At 37.4% G+C, this 22,833-nt stretch overlaps 1 protein-coding gene across 1 annotated transcript in view; it reads left to right on the top strand.

Moving 5' to 3' along the window:
- LOC126481276 (uncharacterized) overlaps positions 1 to 20,108 on the top strand; it is a 147,129-nt gene extending 127,021 nt beyond the window's left edge. The window contains exons 11-12 of the mRNA XM_050104908.1: positions 3,501 to 3,722; positions 17,881 to 20,108. Coding sequence (XP_049960865.1) covers positions 3,501 to 3,722; positions 17,881 to 18,057 — 399 coding nt within the window. The 3' untranslated portion in view covers positions 18,058 to 20,108. The remainder of the gene's footprint in view (positions 1 to 3,500; positions 3,723 to 17,880) is intronic.
- Positions 20,109 to 22,833: the final 2,725 nt, after the last annotated feature.

Here is a 22,833-nt window from a genome sequence, read left to right as displayed (position 1 = left end):
TTCATCAATTAAATTCAGTATTTCTTCTGTTACCAAAGGATTTCTACTAGCTCTCGTCTTTTTACCTACTTGATCCTCTGCTGCCTTCACTACTTCATCCCTCAGAGCTACCCATTCTTCTTCTACTGTATTTCTTTCCCCCATTCCTGTCAATTGTTCCCATATGCTCTTCCTGAAACTCTGTACAAACTCTGGTTTGGTCAGTTTATCCAGGTCCCATCTCCTTAAATTCCCTCCTTTTTGCAATTTCTTCAGTTTTAATCTACAGTTCATAACCAATAGATTGTGGTCAGAGTCCACATCTGCCCCTGGAAATGTCTTACAATTTAAAACCTGGTTCCTACATCTCTGTCTTACCACTATATAATCTATCTGATACCTTTTAGTATCTCCAGGATTCTTCCATGTATACAACCTTCTTTTATGATTCTTGAACCAAGTGTTAGCTATGATTAAGTTATGCTCTGTGCAAAATTCTACCAGGCGGCTTCCTCTTTCATTTCTCTCCCCCAATCCATATTCACCCACTATGTTTCCTTCTCTCCCTTTTCCTACTGTCGAATTCCAGTCACCCATGACTACTAAATTTTCTTCTCCCTTCACTACCTGAATAATTTCTTTTATCTCATCATACATTTCATCAATTTCTTCATCATCTGCAGAGCTAGTTGGCATATAAACTTGTAATACTGTAGTAGGCGTGGGCTTTGTGTCTATCTTGGCCACAACAATACGTTCACTATGCTGTTTGTAGTTGCTTACCCGCACTCCTATTTTTTTATTCATTATTAAACCTACTCCTGCATTACCCCTATTTGATTTTGTATTTATAACCCTGTATTCACCTGACCAGAAGTCTTGTTCCTCCTGCCACTGAACTTCACTAATTCCCACTATATCTAACTTTAACCTATCCATTTCCCTTTTTAAATTTTCTAGCCTATCTGCCCGATTAAGGGATCTGACATTCCACGCTCCGATCCGTAGAATGCCAGTTTTCTTTCACCTGATAATGACGTCCTCTTGAGTAGTCCCCGCCTGGAGATCAGAATGGGGGACTATTTTACCTCTGGAATATTTTACCTATGAGGACGCCATCATCATTTAACCATACAGTAAAGCTGCATGCCCTCGGGAAAAATTACGGCTGTAGTTTCCCCTTGCTTTCAGCCATTCGCAGTACCAGCACAGCAAGGCCGTTTTGGTTAGTGTTACAAGGCCAGATCAGTCAATCATCCAGACTGTTGCCCCTGCAACTGCTGAAAAGGCTGCTGCCCCTCTTCAGGAACCACACATTTGTCTGGCCTCTCAACAGATACCCCTCCATTGTGGTTGCACCTACGGTACAGTTATCTGTATCGTTGAGGCACACAAGCCTCCCCACCAACGGCAAGGTCCATGGTTCATGGGGGGCAAGCCAATATATTTCTTCAAAAATATAATAAAAAGTACTTCTCTTTATACAGAAAGTCGCAATAAGCCATGTTGTACTAAGTGATTTTTTAAATATAATGATTACATACGATTTAAATGGGACCTTCAGCTTTCGCTGTTATAGCCAATGAATTGTTAAAAGTGATGACGTTATAGACACTATAAACTGTATACTAAATTTTACATCCTATACAACCCCCAAATCACACACTAAATTAATCATGTATTCTTGATGTTACACTGAAAATGTGCCATAAATAAAATTTCATTATTTGCCAGCCTTTCTGGTGTTGTAACTTTAATAGCGAGCATTGTAGTTGTCTTCAGCAGCACTTATATAGCTGGTCTGATGCTATTGAGACCGAGTACAAAAGTTTGAGCATCTACCAGTTGCTAGAGGTTGCTTTCAGTGAAGAATCAGAAATCAGTCGTACTTCGTCTTTCCTGAAGGCAGCTGTAAAAATTTTTTGGTGCAAGAATTGGATACTTTCTGAGATAAGATAAAACTACTTGGCAAGGTAAAGATGTCTCAACCTGGAGGTTGTTTAGAAAACTGCAGCGCTTTACTAGGGGTGCTGAGGAAGTAATCATAAGTTTCTTGATATGAACTTAAATTATCAGCTACCATAGCCTGTTGTAATTTTCTTAGTTTGTGGTTAAGTGTTACACAGCAAGTACTCAAAGTATGCTATCAAGAATAAGAAAGTAATTTCAGAATTCATTATTCGTAGATAATTTTAGTGTTTTCTGCAGTTCTTTGCAATTGATTCTGCTAAAGCTGCAGTGTTGAACAACAAGTGATTAAATAAAAAGAATTTTATGTCACAAGCACTGTAGGTAAATGTCCCTACAGTCTTCTGTTGCATCAATTGTGACAGTTACTGGTAATTATCGGGCTACAAGTCCAAAGGTGGGCACAATACTCAGTTGGTAGTAGGATTTTTTTTTCTGCTATTAGTTTCTTCTTTTGCCTCTGGCAATGATTTGCGTGTGTGAAAAATACAGAGTTGCACTGTGGTTTGGATTCTGCATTAAACTGTAGGTTCCCTACAACAGGTTGAGTAAGGTAGGCCAGAGAAATATAAGAGCATATTATCAGCAACATGACCATGTGTAGTAAAACATTGAATTCTAAATTATTGGCTTCAGACTTGCCATAGGTGTCTGCAAATTTGGGAAAAGTGCCAATATGTTTGTGGTGGTGATGTAACAGGCACATAAAGACTAAGCAGTTCAGTAGGCACAATCTTTAATATGTTCCCCATATCTGGATTTAAGATGCTTTCTGGATACATTCATTGTGTTAGCTGCAGGTGTGAATTTGATGCTGTAAATAGTGCAATTGGAGATATTAAAGTACGGTGACATTTCCTTGATTTCACAGGTGCTGTTAGTGATCCATCAGACATTCAGTGAATATAGCAAGCAGAGAAAAGATGTTGCACATTCTGCTCCATTACTGGCAGAGGTATTGAAAGAAAGTACAGTTCATATAGCTCCCAGGGTATTTTGAAATCTACCAAAACATGAAAAGTGCTACAAGAGTCAGAGGTACCTTCTTACGGTATGATGTGACATATGATGTATGTTCCTTACATACCATTGCCTAGCTGCAGAGGTAGAAATTATGTTAGCGAGAATACAATTTAGAAATCATGTTAGCAGGAATATGAGTGAATGGAAGTGGAGGAGAATAAGTTCGTTGGTACAAACCCATCAGTCATGTTATACTGTACGGACTTCCTTTTGGTAAAAGGGGACATTCTCATCTTTTTTTATCTGTAGAGTATTGTTTTCCACACACACACACACACACACACACACACATGTATATCTACTTCAGCAATGGGCAAAACATTGTGGTTTGTGTGTCGTGTCCAAGATCCATTATGCACTGTCCTTGTCATTTTTTTGAAGACTGTATTTTATTTTCTACCACTGTAGTAGCTTTTTGTGGACTGGAAGACATACTGTGAACTCATTAGTTAACAGGTACTGAAGTTATCATTGATTAATGTACAAATATGTGGCTGGTTTCATATAACCTCTGTTACAAATGTGTGCAGGTGCAGTTGATTGACATTGGTGCAATAAGCAAGAAGAAGAAAGAACATCTTCGATATCTTGCAAGAGATTTTGCAGACCTGCCATCACAAGCAATGTGTTGTCGCTTGGCAGGCACAGCAGCAACTGTGCGGACAGTGTGGCCTTGTGAAATTAGACAGCTCTTCGTGGAAGCAGTGATTGGTAGAGCATTCACTGCCACACTGATTAGTATTAGCCACCAGGTTAGTAACATTTAAACTTCCCAATGTCCAGCTGTAGATTTATAGTTTAGAGATATTAAATGAATGGAAGGCTGCTTCTGTTGACTGATAACAAAGGTGTATAACATTTGAAAATGAAGCAGTTTTTATTATCTTGAACATCAACACAAATCAGTATATGAGGTGGAAAGTGAAAAGGGGCCTCTTGTCAGAGAAGTAAAACTTTCAGTACAAGAAATAACATTTGATAATGTCTAAAATATCTATTTTTGTTTTTTGTATATTTTAGTAATTTACTTCCACTCTGTACAGGCTCATATAAGTTCAATTTTTTTTAAAATCTAACAGGACTCAATAGTATCATTAAAAGCAATTGATGCAAATCTTCTGAAAATGGCCCTCTTGCCATTATGGGGAAGTAACATTGGCCTGACAAAAGGTCTCTTTTCTAAATGTCACAGTTGTGTATTCCATACTTCACAAAATAGTATCTCCTAAATTTTATAGGCATTGTAAGGAGCTTAGAATAGCTTTACTTATGATGAAGACAGATTAAAGAAATGGTCCCTTTTATATGAGAGTTATAAGAACCTGCAAATGTTACCAATTTGCATTTGGCAACCCTAAAATGCCAGCTGATAGTTCATGTTTCTGTAGCAGCGAAAACCTACACCTACAATACATGTTACATCTGCTGTTGCTAGTGCAAATGATGAAGATAAAGTTGCTGTGAATATGTGTAACTGACTAAACATCTTGAAGAATAATAATGCTAACAAGATACTTCACGTAACTAAATATAACCTTGAGTTCATTGTTAGCTATGTGCATTGCAAAATAGACATTAATGGAAATGAATCTGCACACCACATCTTTCCTGAAGAAACTGGACCCATTGTGTTTCCTTGTAAAGTAGTTCCTGCAGGAATGACAAGACAATAAAAAGATTACCTATATGAAAACATCATGATCTAATAAAGAGAAGGAAAAAAGACTTTCTGTGTTCTGAAGTGGAACCAGAACCTGAACCAGAACTCGAGGCAGTGAAAATGAGGGTCCTGTGGAAGAGCCTGACCAGCCAGAAAGTCCAGAACCATAGGAGAAGAGATGAAAACACTGCTCCTGACGATCTTGAACACCATCAGGCACAATTATTTCAAAAGCAGAAAATCAAATCCTTTGGCCAATATAAAATAGTTGATTTTAGTAACCTATATTTGAGGGTTTTGTGAAATCAGAACTTTAGGTGGTTTTGTGCCCATTAATAGCTTCAGAGTCCGAATTTGACCTAAAATATGCCATAACACAGGTAAACATACCAGTAGTGTGAATAAAAGTGCAGGAAGTTCTACTTCTTTGCAACTTGGGGCCAGTTTATTTTGTTTTAAATTTTTGTACACTATAATTTGCTATAGGTCTGCAGGGATTAACCACTTGCTATGTTTCATCAACTTGAAAATAAGATGTCAAGTTGCAACAGGCACAATTAAAACACACACACACACACACACACACACATACACACACACACACACACACACACACACACACACATTCTTCAAGCACACACGACTGCTAACTCCAGCATCTTGGGCCAGAATGCAACATCTTGTGGGGTCCAAGCAGCAATCTGGAGGGGGCAGGGAAGGGGAAGAGATGGTAGTGTGTGGGTGGGGGGAGAGACGAACGCTGTCTAGTGGAGTGTGCAGGGACTAGACTGCCAACAGGCGCAGCGTCAGGAGGTTGTGGGGCAGGGATGTGGGGAAAAAGGGAACAAAAAAGAAGAAGTGCAGAGAAAGACAGGCAGATGCACTGGCAGAGGACTGCAAAAAACAAGATGATAGACGAGAATGGGGCGGAGGCAATAGGAGAGAGGGTGTGGGGACAGTACGTTACCGTAGGCTGAGGTGGAGAATGTGTTGTAAGGATAACTCCCATCTGTGCAGTTCAGAAAAGCTGGTGGTGGAGGGTAAGATCCAGATGGCTCGGGTAGTGAAGCAGCCATTGCAATCAAGTGTGTTATGTTCAGCTACATGTTGTACCACAGGGTGGTCTACTCTCTTTTGGCCACAGTTTGGCGGTGGTCATTCATCCTGCTAGACATCTGGTTGGTTGTCATACCTGGAAATGGTGTACTTGCAGTGACAAAACTTCCTTGCTCAGTATGCTGAGGGTCTTGCCAAGGCTCTCACAGATAAGCATTATCCCCCAGACCTAGTCCGCAAACAGATCTCCTATACCATTTCCCGTCACAACAACAACAACCCCCCCCCCCCCCCCACCACCTCGAAAAACCAGCCACAAAGGGGTGTTCCCTTCGCCACCCAGTATTACCTAAGTTTGAACAACTGAACCACATCCTTCCCCAGGGCTTTGATTACCTATTATCGTGCCCTGAAATGAGGGACATCCTACCTGAGATACTTCCCAACACTCCTAAAGTGGTGTTCCATCGCCCACCCAACCTCCACAACATTCTAGTCCATCCATATGCCACTCCCAATCCCAACCCCTAGCCACGAGGATCATATCCCTGTGAAAAACCCAGGTGCAATACCTGGATGAACGGCCGTCGCCAAACTGTGGCCAAGAGCAAAGTAGACCACCCTGTGGCACAACATGCAGCTGAATGTAACACACTTGATTTCAATGGCTGCTTCACTGCCCGAGCCATCTACATCCTTTCCGCCAACACCAGCTTTTCTGAATTGCACAGATGGGTGTTATCCTTACAACACATTCTCTGCTCCCATAATTATCCCAGGCTTTACTGACAGCAACACACTGTCCCCATACCCTCCACCCAATAGTTTCCACCCCCTCTGTGTTATCATCTTCTCCCCATTCTCATCTCCCACCCTATTTATACGCAGCCCTCTGCCAATGCATCCGCCTGTCTTTCCCCACTTCTCTCTGTTTTTTTCCATCTCCATGCCCCCAATCAACTGACACTGTGCCTGATAGTCTAGTCCCCGCACACTCCACCAGACAGCGTTTGTCTCTCTCCCCACCTGTACACTACTATCCCTTCTCCTTCCCCTTCCAGATTGCTGCCTACATCCCACGTGATGTTGCATTCCAGTCCAAGATGCTGGAGCTGGCGGTCTGATGTGAGTGAGATGTGCTTGCTTGCTTTTGTGTGTGTGTGTGTGTGTGTGTGTGTGTGTGTGTGTGTCTGTGTGTGTGTGTGTCTGTGTCTGTCTGTCTTTACTGACAAAGTGTCCAAAAGCTATATGTGAGTGTCTTTTAATCGTGCCTATCTGCAACCTGATGTGTCTTCTTTATGGTAGGTGGCAAAATATCTTTTCCTACATTGTTTGGTTTAACTTAAAAAAAAAAGTCTGTACCATTTGAAAGAGGGCAGTCTAAGGGTAATATTTATGTAGAATTTTTGTCCTAAGTATGTCAAGTTTTCCATTGATAGTAAAGTGAAATTTTAAAATGATGCATTACCTTGAAAAACGTATTTTCCATGATCAGTATTTATACTGATATAACTCACTCAGAACAAATTCAAAATCCAAAATTTTCAACAAGAGGTTCCTTTTGCTTTCCATCCCGTATATATCATAATGTGAATAATTCCCTGTTGATTAAGTATTCAGTTATGTGCAATAGATGTTAGGTTTACAGTATGATGGAAAGGAAGAATTATTTTGTTAAAATTCAGAAGGGCTGTCATATTTGTGAGCATATTGCTTGTCAGATTCATCATGACTCATAGCTCTCAGAATAAGATAAGTTATCTTCGACTGAAGGTTAACAGCAGAAAGCCTAAGGATGTAATGCAGTCAAATCAAGATCTCAGTCCAACTTCCATCTCGCATGTTGGACTTTTAGGCAAGAAAAAGAAAGGTGGTCTCGAATTCCTAGCGGTAGTTTCTCCATACACAGCAGATGCTCTGCTGTTACTTGATGGACACAGTATTTTCTAGTGCAGGCAGACTGTGTAGTCTCTCACTGAATATGATTAGTGTTATATTGTTTGCTTTCTTTTGGGTATAAAACTACAAAAACAATTTCTTAGTCTCAACTTCTGGATGTTGTACTGTATATTGATTATTCATACCTTTGTTATTTATTTTATCATGTTAGAAACCTACACTATACCTTACAGATACCACAAACATTAACAAAAATACTCTAGACAGATTGTTGCTATAAATGTTATCATTTCCACTAACAGGTACGGCATCAGCAAATGATGTGCTACACAAATACATACTAAATATGATGTTACCAGTACGCAGATAATTCACATGCTTCCTCGGTCAGACCAACCATGTTCTGGGGGTAGCATGTAGTTGCGCATAATTTTCAGACAAGGATATGGTTCGTTGTCTCTTCTTCATCACATCCACGTAATATAGATTCACATGGACATCCCCCTGTTCTCATGTTGATCTTAGTTTTGCTAACTCTGTTTTCCTTATGGGCTAACTTTCCTTGAGCTTTTTGTCACATGAAGCAAATTCTTTCTTGACTTGAGTCTTTGGGTTGCTGGTTGATACCTGTAAAACTTGTGAGTCCTCAAATTCAGTACCTTAGAGATTTCTCCAGTCGGGATGCTCCCTTGCAGCAGATAACTGAAGGTGGAATACATGCTAGACAATAATTTTCTAAAGGATTTAGATCTCAGACAAACTGTCTTGAGTCTGCAGGTCTCATTTCAGTTGAGATCTTCTTGATTTGCACCAGATGGGGCAGGCATATTCTGCAGCTGAATAACAAAGGGCTGTAGCTAAAGTCTTTCAGATGCGAGAATGTGTCCCCCAGGTTGTTCTGGGCAATTGCCGGAGAATATTATTCCTTTCTGATACTTGAGTTTGTCAGATACACTATCTGATCAAGTGTATCTGGACGCCTATTAGTTGACATTATTATGGAGCGTGTCCACCTTTCACTTCTATGGTGGCATGAACCTCCAGCCTCATGAACAAATCATTGTTCCTGCTCGAGGCATAAGTTTATCTATACATAAATCTGATTTCTTGATAGCTTTTAATATTTTTAATTGCTTTGGCACTCAACATACTAGTACCATTTATATATCTGTTTGATTATTCTCAGCCTTGACAACTGTTCAGCACTGCAGCCACCACACAACTGACTACCAAAGATAGCCGCAAGACAAAGATGCCTTACATTCCCCCCATTCACTTCTTTTTCAAATCTGGAAAGAAATTTTGGAAAAAAGCAAATGCAGGAACAGACAAAAATTTCCAAGTAACAAAATCAAGCAAAGCCACATAACTATTACAGTTATTACACTCATGCATTTAACATCATAGTAAAATCAGAGGCAACTCATATGTTGTATGGTAAAAACACAAACCATTGTGCAGATATAAGTAAAAACTAAACAAACTCATTCTGCTCACATTATTCCGTGTCCTCAGATTTTTAACATAGCAATATAGATAAAAACAATAAAGCACATCAGTCATTAAACCACCAACTAGGTTTGACACATCAATTATTAAGTTATTCAATTGCGCAACATCCACATTACCAATCATCTTACATCTTTAGTTTGAATCCATTCAGTGAAAACAAATACAAAACAAATTTGTAACAAAAACACACTTGTACTTGCACACTGAAACACTTTCACTAGATGCATGACTGCCACTCTTTGTGGTACAGCAAGTGTGTCCCTGTGCACCTGCACATCAATACTTAAAGATCTCACTGATGTGGTGTGGAGGGCCGTAAGGTCATCACTGCCGCTATGTCACTAGCTGCTGGGGTAAGCCTCACAAGTGCATAATTGCACCAGGCATCCTAAGGACGGCTGCTATGTTCAGTGTGGAGACACATTCTGTGACTGCACAGTGTTGATATTTCAAGTGGGGTCAGCTCCATGCTCGGTACGGTGTGAGGGTGCAGTCCCATACCTCGCACTGATGCAGTGCTGATGTTCGAGCTGCAGTTGGCAGTTAACATTCCCCATGTTGCAAACTCTAAGAAAAACAAATAGCTCCTAAGTGTCCACTTGTAGATAACACTTATAACACTGTCAAGATAATTTATGCTTGTGAAGTTCATTACGAACAGAACTGTGTCATGATTGCCACCATCACAATGAGGCTTGCCATGTCTTCTTTCCATCGTTCTTTCTCAAGCCACAAAATGAGTTCAATCCCCCCCCCCCCTCCCCCATGGCACACGTGTGACATTTTTTAAATAGTTTTGAGTTGTCTGTCACGTTCAGCTTTCCTGTCTCATCTGCACTTCCCTCTTCTTTCTCCACCACCTTCTTTCTCTGTTCACTTTCCTTGTATGGTATTTTGGTCCTTTTCTTCAGTTTTGGTATCATTCTATGTGATTTCTTGGCCAGTTTCCTCATCTTCAAAATGCTTTCTTCCTCATCTAGATGATGTTTCAATTTGACGTATTTTACATGATCCACTTGTGTGTCCTTCCCATAGTCTAATTCTATCATAGTGCAATCTAATCTCGTAGATGCTATTGTGTTCTCTATAGGTTTCTTCTCTTTAGAGATAACCATTTGCCCTCTTCTGCCCTTCTAAATCTCCAATGTATTTTCACTAAAACTGACCTCTACTTTTTGCTCCATTGTACAGTCTGCTCTTAATGTGCCATCCACACATAAATTTGGTACTACTGAAGCTCCCTAGTGTATGCAGGGTGCCTCAGGAGAAACAGTCAGTATTTGGGGATATGACAGGAAGGATAATTGAAAGCAGAAGTGTCTAGTAAACATGGGCAGTAAAATGCATACCTTAAGAGCTATGAGCATTTGTTGAGTAGAAGAGGTGTGCTTAACAGCAGTGAAAATTAATGAGTGGTAATAGATTTTAAGGTAGGGGTTTTGGAGCCCATATTTACTGAAGTTTTTTGCTTCGAATGATCGTTCCTGCCATACCCTTGAATTATGACCATTCCTCCTGGGACCCCCCCCCCAGTACTCTTGGGCCCCCCAGTATTTCTTCCTCTATTTCAACTGCCTGTATATTGCTGTTTTCTTTGGAACAATCTTTGTGACCTAAATCTGTATTCGCAGGGCTTGCTACACTCTTATTTGCAGCAGCTTCAGTTTGATCTTGTTTTTGTAAGACTGTCCACTTCAAAAATTCTTTCTTTGTCATCAGTTTCTGAATCCTTGTATTTGACCTTATATTCTTGTGGCTTACTAGATGATGACAATGAAACGTCTTCAGATTCTATCACTGTTTCTGCCCAAAATTCTTCTCTTATTTGTCTTATTCATTCCTGATGTTCTTCCCATTACTTCCACATTTTTCTCATTTGTTCCTAGCATTCTCCTATTAATGCTTCCAGCACATTTAGTAGCCTCAATTCATTGATAGTCATTTCTTCCTTCTGCTGACCTTCACATGACAGTTTAGTCTTGACAATTTGGCCAAAAACATAAAGTACAGTTCTAACACAGTTCCCTTTGAACCATCATCTGCTGTTCCACACCCCAGAAGTATGACTGTTTCAGTTGTTCACTCAGCACTTCTTGGGCGGGCAACAGTTTTGAGTTTTGTTTCTTGCAAACTTATTCTTCATTGTCTTGGATTGTTGCTGTTGTACATTGTGTCCTCCTTGATGGTGAATGCTGCTCCATGATGATCTTGAAATTTCTTTCCTCATTTCACTTTTGCAAATATGATCAACTTATTCAGTTCACTGTTAAAAAAAACTCGTTCCAGCCACATGATCTGCTACACTGCCCATGCACTCAACACTGCAAATCTTCCCATCTGTTGTCAGCACATGCCTCCCATTCTTTTGCGATCATGATGTTAATTTTAACAGTTCTCTTAGTTTATCTTGTGTGCTTTCTTCTTCACCAAAGATTGTATAATCAGCTAGCATTTCTCCAAGCATTCCTATATTTATCACTATCACTATATTGGCGTAGGCTTCTGGTTATCCCAATGGTTTCCAGTTTTTAATTTGTATGCCACTGTTTCCATCTCCATTGTAACTCAAAAGGTGTAATGAGGGCATGTCCAGCTTGGTCTACATCCCAGAAGTGGGTGTGCTGCTAATTCTGCCTGTTATGGCAAAGAAGGCCAGTCTCTGCACCTTGCCAAGCTCCTTAGCAGCCACCATTCTACTTTATTCCACTATACTGTAGCTCCATAAGTTATCATAGATCTTATTTCAGTGGTGTTTATACAGTACTTATTTCTGGAACATTAGAGCGCTTCCAACTTGTAACTTATATTCTTTAAGTGTCAGGTCCATGAGAGTTTTGTATCCAAGGTTACTTCTAGTTACTTCACTGTCGCACTGTCCCCACCAGTGATAAGAGTTTCTTCAAAAAGCTTGAGATTCCTTTATGTGTCCTGGATATGCTTCCTTGTAAATGGTGCCTAAGCATGGTAACTTGATTGGTTTCAATGTTCCCCATACCCAGTGGACACTTTTTTTTTTAATCAACACATTTTTGGACAGGATCTCAGTTCTTCTTTTGAATACCTGTAAACCGATACCTCTCAGGGACTTAGTTTTGGTCTGTATTATCTGCCTGAGTGCATTGAGTGGAGTAAGTCTTGAGGAGCAGAGCCAGCATCTCACATGGTGTCCTTGTCTACCCGCCATCCTACTTCATAAAATTCCTCCTGAATTTGTTCATTTTCTAGTGAGATTTTATGAATTCCAGCACAATTAGCTGTACCTTTCACCTCCTCACAGAAAACCTTCCATGATGATACTTTCACTTGCTTAGTCACAAGATTGTACTTTGCCCATTGACCTTTCCTTGTTGCAAAGGTGAACAGTCTTCTTACCTGGTTTCTTTGCATTTCCATTTTATTGTCCCACCAATGTATGTTCTTTTTTGTGCACTTCATGGTGACTGGACAGTTTTCTAAGTGTAACATCACTTCATCTGCCATTTCTTCGAGATCTACTAGATTTCTTATCAAGTAAAGTGAGTTCAGGTTTTTCTTATATTAGTCCCAGTCTGTTTTCCTGGGGTTCCTATAGGCCGTGGTCTATTTAACAGCTAATTCAACACCAAATGCAGTATATATGTGGTCAGATAAGGATTGATCCAATGTCACATCACATTGTTTGGCATAGCTACCCATTAAGGTGGACCCAAATGTTATGTCACATAATTCTTCCCTTGATATATTCCTGCAGGTAGGTTCCCTATCCCTTATCAGGATCTCTGAATTGTTCACGAAGAGATTTTGAAGTAAATGCTCACCTCTGCTGTTGGTTTCACAGCTTCCCCTCACCAGGTTGTAGGCATTGGCATCACAACCGATCAACAGTTGTTCATTCAGTTGCGAGCAGCTGGCTACCAGTCTCCCCACTTCCTGGGAATGACGAGCATTGTCCTTGTAAGGAGGCCAATAAAATTTCCCGTGTGCTTTCCTCCTCGCACTGTTTCACGCTGATGGTCATTAAGTCTCTAGAACATAAGTCCACCATTGGTATGGATGAAATTCCATTCTTGACATAACTGCATGTTCTGGAGTTTGTAGACTTCTAGTGCCAATCAGTTTACCTCCAGTTCCTCTGAGGCCTGATACACCTGCTTTATACAAATACGGTTCCTGACTTAGGGCCACATCCACATCCAGAAAACGAATCAGGGCAGCAGATGGCTCCTCCTTACTGCAACACATCTGTACTTCCTTGATCAAAACCTTTGGAGGAACATTCTAAGAAGTTTCGATACCCAAACTACTATCTTTGCAATATTGAAGAGTGTAGCTGCCATCTTGACCAGCAGTTTCACCTTCTACCATGGAGATATCATGGGCATCATCTCCGTAAGGTAGACCACCATTTCCATCCCCTCACAGACAAAGAGTAGAACACATCTTTCCACACAGACCCTTCTGAATTTGAGGTCTGGCCTTGCCCCCCCCCCCCCCTCCCCCCAATCTTCTCAAAGAAAACCATCTGATCTACTTCCTGCTGCTGCAAGGTGATGTTGCAAAGCGGATATCCGTGTTAGATAACTGCCACCCTAAAAACCAAGACTGCATTGCTATAGGCCTGTTTCCCTGTTTCTTGCTTAGGCTTTTTCTGAATCCGGTTATCCTGAGAAGTGGGATGTTACACTCCCTTGTTCTTTTGTTCTTTGTCGTATAAGAGGAGATCACAACTTGGGGAACTCAGAATGTAATGAGGATTGGTTGGTTTGCTGTTTACCTAAAGGGTATTCTCCTCTAGCAGCAGTAAAATGCTCTGGCCAGTTAATTCCTTGAAAAAAGGTTTCAAAGTTTTACCCACACATTATATAGTGGTTTAATGAACGCTCGAACTTGGGTTAAAGTAACTCATTGGTAGCACGTTTGATTTTTAATCTGCTGATCCAGTTTTAATTCCAGCTTCTACCAAATATTTTTTTCTTTAGTTTCAATTAGAAGGATTTTTAAATAAAATGAACAAACAAAACTATCATAAATGAAATCACTAATGATTTTATTTTGTATATGACGCAAATGTTTGTTAGACCTTATGAAACGAGTTAAAATTAATATATTATTTTAAAATAGTTAAATGAAATTTTATTGCAACTATAACAAATCATCTGGTAGAATAAAAATATCTTTTTTTATATTACAGTTGATTTACATTTTTTTTACATACAAAAACTGGAATGAAAATTATCATAACAACACTGAAACAACTATCCCGACATGTGGCACAATTTTCAAAAGATGAATTTTTATAAGATCAGCATTTTTCAAAAGATCTGTGGGAAAACACACTTCACTGACATTCGTAAAAATTCCTCTTTCATCCGAAAGTTAGGAAGCGTACCAAGCATACTGGATTATTTCATTAAAAATTGGCGATGAAAGTTGATGATGTAATGTTAATTGTATTTTTATGCAGTCTTCACAAGAATTTATTTCTTGATCATTTTTGGTGAGATAAGTACAATTTTGTATGTGCTTTATTAGATTTTTCACTTGCCGATAAAAGTAGACCTTAGAAGGCTGACCAAGAGTAGTACATTTTGGGGGAATCACTTTAATGGTGACTTCTTCTCATCTTGAAAGACCTCATCATATAATTCAGCCTTTGTTTGGCTACTCCAAGAGTGAATAATCAACAAAAACTTTCCTTTCCCCACATAAGGCATCAGACAACTATTAAGGAAGTCGACGTACAGTCTTGTTGTTAACTTTCCAGATTTTGACGACGTTATTACAACATTTGTATATTTTTTTAGAATGTTAGTTTAGTGTTTAACTTGAGGGCCAAATTTACCAGTTGCTTCTTGGAGACAGACAAATACTTTTGCTGCTAATCTACCAGACAGAGTTAGAGAGTACTGTGCAGTGTATGTATGTGCAATTTCATTCATGTCACACCTTTGTATGAACATCATTTTGTTCCTTTTTTCACAAGAGTTCTATTGTAGACAGACTGATACTGATATCCTAGAAAGGAGTAACAAGATAAATGAAAATATAGTGTATGGAGGGTGAAAAAAGGAAGTTTTTTTAAAGTGTGTGTGTGTGTGTGTTTGTGTGTGTGTGTGTGTGTGTGTGTGTGTGTGTTTTTTGTGCCTATCGCGACTCAGCTTCTCTGCCACATGGTGAGTAGCAACTTTCCTTCTCTAATATTGTTAAAGTAATCTCTGATAATTTACCTGTCTGGTCAGTGTTAATAATAAAATCTTTATTGAAAGTAGGTATTAATTTCAGTGTCTGCATTAAAAAAATCTCAGCAGATGCCAAGGTTTGTTCTATAATTGCAGTTTTTTTCTTTTTAAATAAATTTTGTCACTTTTTGTTCATGAACCGATGCTTACATTTGAACTTCTTGGCCCATCTTGCAGAGGCTTTAAATTCAAAATGCCCTGCTGCTGCCAAATGAAATATTTTGTCAGCCATTGTGTCTGTAATACATGCATAAAATTCCTCGCCTGTCAACATTGCTTTGTGGGAAATCGAAGTTTAAGAGTCTGGGGCAATCAGATTATTATCGAGCAGCAAGCCTATATAATGAGCAACTGCATCTCTCAACAGTAACTTCGACTTTCCACTGTATAATGAGTCTTAAGTAATTTCATCTTCAAGTTTTGATACACCCATGGTTTCCTTATTAACAGATATATTCAGTTCAACAATCTTTAGCAATGTAAACACTCCATACTTAGCAATTGGCTATGTATTTGAGTTTACTCAATACAACCAGTTAAAATGTAGAATATGGGAATGTGCTGTACCCTGTAAGTTGAATGATTTTAATAGTTCCCATAGTGTGTGCTGTTTAAGACTTTCCCCACATAGTAACTGATTCATTGGTTCACAGACATCACGTCAAGTAGTATTGTGCAGCTTCCACAACATTATCCGACACGATGCCCATGAGCAAATGAAGCAGTTCCCATAGTGTCTCCGATATTCTGAAACATCTGCCTATCAACAACAGATCAACAGTTTAACTCGTCCACAGAATAAACATATTAAAAAAAGTTCTAATGAACAACTTGCACCTGTTCACATACAGTAATAGTTTAAAAAACCACTAATGACTTTTTAATGACAATAGTACTGTATTAATATTTACCTCTCCTCTTAAAATGGTTTTACTATTATTTAACTATTTTAAAATACTATATTAATTTTAACTCTTTTTGTTAGGTCTAACAAACATTTGCATCATATATAATATAAAATTATTGATGATTTCATTTGCAATAGTTTCATTATTCATTTTACTTAAAAATCTTGCTAATTATAACCAAAGAAACAAATATTTTTGCTGGAAGCTGAGATTGAACCCAGATCAGCAGGTTAAAAAGTAAGTGTGCTGCCAATGAGTTTTTTTTACACAAGTTGCACAGTTCATTAAAGTAGCACATAAAGTGCCGGTAAAACTTGGCTGGTCAGCACGTTTTACTACTGCTACAGGATAACACCTTTTAGAAAAACTACAGGCCAAACAGGTCTCATTCCATTCTGAATTTTCCAAGTCGTGCCCTCTCCTTGATAGTGGTGAAAAGGTGGTAGGGACCTGTATATCCCCTTCACTCTGAGACAATCTCATTTTTTGGAGCCCTTAAGTCAGATATATTTTAATGCTACAATTTATGTTTAAGAAGCCATTTCTTGCCTTCCTATTCTTTTTGTTCTCTGAGAAAGTTTCTCCTGTTGATCTGGTCCAACTTCTCACGGACAATTTCCACTCCTTGTACTAGTCTGTCGCCCAATACAGTTGCGGAAACAGCTTCCGTTGGTATCATCCCCAATGCTTGAATGTTTGAGGTCTTAAAAAGACCTTTGGTTTCTGTTTTATTTTCTGTGTTCTCCATTTTGGTCCCAAAAGAATTGGAGTTATATTAGGCCAACACCATGGAGCCTCACGTGGCATAGCCCTAATTACTCTGGAAGACTGCTGGTACCCTATCAGTTACGAGCTGAACGCCATGTGATTCCTGGCAACGAAATACTGTGTGCCACATTGCAGTCATCGGTGATACTGCATTCTGCAGGACTTAAAAAAATAGATTTAGTCTATTATGTGGACTATTTATAACACTAATGAGACTTGCCCTGAAAGTAATTCCAGAAAGTTTAGATGTTGGGAACAAAAAGTGTCTTGTTCATAGGCAAATGAGTGTGATTATCACAAAGTAAGTGCTGAAGAGTGAAATGACTCAAAAAGTGAAATGCGAACACTGTCTTGTTTTGAGAAGGAGTTATAATATCCTAAGTTGGAAGCAATGCAAAAGTCAGGCTTATATTTAAATACTCCTGCATATGTTTTCAACCAAAACTTAATAGTTCCACAAAAAACAAAAATGTCCACAATTATGGTGAGGTACCATACACTGAAGTTCGGGATGCAATGTTGCCGGAACAGGAGCTCAAAACCAGGGGGCAGTCATTATAATGTAATACATCTATATCTGGTTATTACTTCCTGTATTACATGGAAACTTAATTATGGATAATTTTTGTTTTTTATGAAGGCATCAGATTAGAATACACACAGCAATTTGTTTTGAGTGACGGTGGAAAAACTTAGGGAATGACAAATATTGATATACGTGGACAGAATAGATAAGCCAGTCCCCCTCACTGTGTGCATATTATATTTTATGTAATTTGTTTTATATTTGTTATATTTGAAAAAGTGAAGTGAAGTGGGTATGCTTTTCAAAGTTGATACTTGTTTGTAACAAAAGCAAATACATTCACCAAAGCAATGCCTGTTACAGAGTGGGATCCTATCTGTGGATCTTTTTGAAGATACAGATGATGACTGTAGTGAAAGGGTTGCTGACTGGCTATCAAGACTGCAGGAGGAGGAAGCAGAATCGGAGATCGAAAAGAGAGTCATTTTGACTGCTAAGCCATCGCTGCAGGAACAGCTTCAAAAATTCACCTGTATTTAGAGTTTAAAGAAGTTCTTGCTTAGTAAACGTTCTGGAGTACTGATTTAAATAATGCAGTTAAAAGTATATATTGTGATTCAATTGTGAAAATATGTATAGGTATTTATTCTGTTGATCCTAATATGTTAGATGTATGTAGTAAATTGCGCTAGTGAGAAGTGCATTTTCTGTAAACACATTCATTCAGTTACAATCATGTGACAATAAAATGTATAGGATTTATGTTGATTTGAGCCATTATGGCTCAAATTGGTTAGTAAAGCACTCAATTTTATGAGGAAATTTGCGATATGTAAATATACTACAGCACTAACTGGTAAGATTCTACTAACATAATTGAAATTGTGAGACTTTTGGAATTTATGTGACAGATACTTAATTTTTCAATTATATTACATTTTATTTTACAAATGTGTCAGACAATATATGGGATGATTCAGGTTCCCATAGATTTGCTCCTGAGTAATGTTAAGATGTTTGGTGTATTCAGTACATATCTGCTAAGTAATTACCAATAATTAACCCTGAGTGAGTGACATGCACTTGTTGTGGACAAGCAAACACACAATTTTAAACATGTAAAGTATGGCTTCCTTAACTTTTGGTTTATTGAGCTCTCATTTCTGTGGAATCTGGGAGTGTTATTGTGATTATGATACGCTTCTGGTGTTGCCACTGAGCATATGTCATTCTGTTGATATTTTAGAACTTAGCACATGTTATTAATACAGTAATATTCTTTGGAATAGAAACAACATTTAGGGGAGAAGAAAATATAGAGAATGCTTCACGTATTGCTTTTTGTTATTTTGGTATATGTCTACATATATCGGTGGGTTATTGATGTGTACTGATCAATTGTGTGCCAGCTACAAGATTGAGGAATGGAAATGGTAACTGACATTGATGCTTATTGGTAGTAATATCTAACAATGTTCAACAATGCTGACCCCGTAGGCAAATGGGAAAGGGCAAAAGTACTTTCATATCCCTCACATTATTAGTGTTGTGATTGTCAATGTCGAGGATAGCTTGACATCTCTCGCTCTTTGATTCTATCTGTTTTGTACATTTATAAATATTTACTGTAGACACAGTAATAAATTGTGCAAGTGTTTTGATTTTTAGTTGCTTCCTCAAACAAAAGATTGAGATATATTTTCAGTTTTTTATTTTGTACCATATTTACCTCAATTTCATTTAATAGTGCCATCTTAATTTATGTTCTTATCTTGTGTAAAAGTGAGAAAGACATATTGATTTTCCTGTGGCATAAATTTTCATCATCATCATCATTATCATCTTCATGTTCTTCTTCCAACATTTCAGCCATATATCTCGCAGCCATCTCCAGAGTGAGCCAACAGACTAAAGCTACGGTACTTATACCATTCTTTTAAACCACAGATACAGGATTACCAGAGACTTGGATCAGCAGCAAAGAGTATGCACAAATTAAATCTATGGCTACACTGTTGATGTATGTTGGGATATCAACATATTGTTATGAATTCTTCTGTGGAGACATCTGTTCGGGATTATAGAGAAAGTAATTAATTTCATGGTTTATCTAGTTTGAAACCACTATCTCTGTTAATGACATTCTTCACCAAACTTAAGTCTCAAAACATTAAGCGGATGCTAGAATTTTGACATTTTCATATCACACAGAGTGACCAATGCTGATGCAGTTTTCTGGCACAGTTGGTTTATTGGGCTGTAAGAACTGTATGTACTCACAGTGTTCCGTGCATCTTTCATGAATGGAATGAGTACTGTAGCTCACTCTGAGGATGGCCGAAAGCTATACAGTCAGAATATTAGAAGAAGAGAGAGAGTTTGTGTGGCTGTACTCCAGAAACTTAATGGCTGAGAATGACACCATATTTTCCTGCACGGCATTGTCTTTATTGTGGTACATATATAAAAAATTTGCTGATATTTTTAAGTTAAATTTAAAAAGTTGTGAAGATTGCCAAGGAAACACTGTTTCCAATTTTTATAATTGTTAATTTTTTCAATTCATGTGATTAAACTATTTAAAAATGAAATTTTTCAGCAACTATTGAGAAAATAATTTGACAATCACTATGCCTAATTGTGACCATCCAGTGAAAAAATGAGAACCATTGTAAAAAGGGGGCGGGTGGCAAAGATTTTATGTCAGATTAAAATTAGGATTGTTGTAATCAACATGCACAACAGAGGCGCAGAAAGAAACAAAAACATGCAAAAATTTTAAATTTTTTCTATATGTAGAAGGAATAGCTGTAACTCTCCATTTTGCTTGCATATCAGTAGTTTTGTTATGGTGAGTAAGGAAGCTGGTAATTTTACAAGATGTCTGTGTACATAGTGGTTTAGAGATATATAAATAAAAAAAATGTATGCAGTGCTGGTATATAGGTACAGTATGAAAATGTTTCTGTTATTTTGCTGTATAGTGAAGCTGAAAGCATGTAACATATTTTATAAGTATATTTTAAAAAAATGCCTCGATTCATTACACTTGTGCAGAAGTACAGTATTTAGGGGTTCCTCTGGCTCACTAAGTACTGGATGTGAAATTTTGCCACGAGAGTGACATATGCCAACTGTTTACCCTTTTCATTCTAATGCATTATGGTGGCTACATTTTTGATCCTTCCCCCTATGATGACTAATTTATGATTAACAAAGTTAACAGAGCATAATCAAAAAGGTAAAGATAAGACTCTGTTTGTCATACAGCCTTTTCAAATGATGCTGTTGTTGTGAGTGTTAAAGCACCTTGGAAGCTGTAAGAGATGTTTGAAGCTCAGCATCTGAAATGCGAAGGACTTGTGACTATTCTAATGTCTATGTAGCTCTTCTGGCCACCTGGCATTCTGCATCCATGTTCTGGCGGACATGAGATTGCTCTGAGGTTTGTTGGATCTAAGTAGCTTGAGCTCTCTTAGAACTATATGCTAAATCAGACAGGTTTGCGAGGTTTATAGTAATAGTTGTAAATGTGGTTCTCACGCTTACAGTCTGATTTTATTGTATCTCCAACAAAAATCTCCAGCTAAGTCAGGCTGTGTAGGAACTCAATATCATAAACCATGCACTCAGTAACATTGGACTTGCACTGCCATGGAATAATCTATAGACACTAAGCGTTCCCAACCATCACGCCAGCACTGTTGGCATGCCACTGTGTATATCATATTTAGAAATGTTAATAATACTTAAAAAGATACAACTATCTAAAGTACCCAAGCTGTCTCCATACTAAATACCAGTGGAATCGGTTCAGTGATACTTGTTAAAACATACCAGAATGAGTGACTTTCATGATTAATAATACTGGTATTAGTATGGAAATATGGATGAAACACACAGAGAATTGAGTAAGTATTGTATTGAATATATTACATACAGCATATCAACCAATGACAGCATTTTCACGAATACGACGAAGTTTGAAAGTCAGAGTAAATAGCTCTTTCAAAGACTAATTATTGTTCCATATTTCATGTTATATTGTCCAAATCAATAATGTGTTGCATGACACACACTCTACAGTAGCCTATGTTCTTCCTCGGCGCACAAGCTACCTCCATACCAAACTTTATCAAAATCGTGTTTCCGTCATGAAAGTACAACACACAGGATTACTCTTGCATTTATAATATTAGTGTGGATTCATTTATTAAGAAGCACAACAATTCTAATTCTTTAAAAAAATTAATGTGTTAGAATTAAATTTTTATATAATGTTACTGACTGCGAATATTAAATACTAGACACGGTGATATAATTTTTATAGAGCTTAATAATGAATTTAAAATTATTTTTGCAATGCACATGTAATAAATTAATTAATCACTATGATTTTAATTGTTTTGAAGAAGGAAATATTAAATTAAAATATAAAGGAAAAAATATAGAATTTTTAAACTAAAATGTATAAACCTAATACAAAACATAAATTCATTTTTTAAAAATCTAATAAATCTTTCATTTTCTTAAAAATCTAATAAATTTTTTATCATATGAATTAGCTCTGCCAAAACTAGTATTCAAATATTTACAACATTTTTTCATTTTTAAAAACCTAATATTTTTTTTTTTTTTAAAGAACATTATACAAATTTTTCCTTATAAATGCAAGAACAATTAAACCATCTCAAATATCTCAACTACATCACTTTTGTATATAAGTGATTTAAAGGGATATTATAAATTAAGAAAACTTAATTTAATTAATTTTGTAATTAAACATATCATAACCTATCACAAGAATTTAAAGAAAAAATGGAAACAATTGCCTTATTATAATATTGAAAATAGTGTTGAAGTTTTTAAAAATGAAGACGGTAGGCCATTAAAAGAAATAATTCCTTTTTCTACTAATATGTTTGTGGCATAAAAAAAATAGAACAGTCCATCAATATTTAGTTGAATAAACGTTTAAAAAAAGATTACAAACTATACATTTTGAAAATAATATAAACTTGTTTGACTCAAACTACTTCTTGAATGCATCAAAGACAGAAATTGTGAAACTTGTGAAATATTATCTACAATTACATCATGGATTGAAAATAAATTTTATCATAGTACAAACTGAAGACAAAAGATAAAATTATGGAACTTTGGCATCAAAGTCAAAATTATAGGCTCACTAGGGAAAAAGATATATCTAACAAATTTAAGAAAATAAAATAAAATATTTTAACATACATATCTAATCGTCAATTTTGTGGTTCATGTTGGGCATTAAATAGAATATTTAGAGTACAATTATCAATC

Source organism: Schistocerca serialis, chromosome 5 (genome assembly GCF_023864345.2).
Source record: "Schistocerca serialis cubense isolate TAMUIC-IGC-003099 chromosome 5, iqSchSeri2.2, whole genome shotgun sequence".
Lineage (NCBI taxonomy): Eukaryota > Metazoa > Arthropoda > Insecta > Orthoptera > Acrididae > Schistocerca > Schistocerca serialis.
The sequence above is the reverse complement of the archived record's forward strand: the minus strand, read 5'-3'. Positions and strand labels throughout refer to the sequence as shown.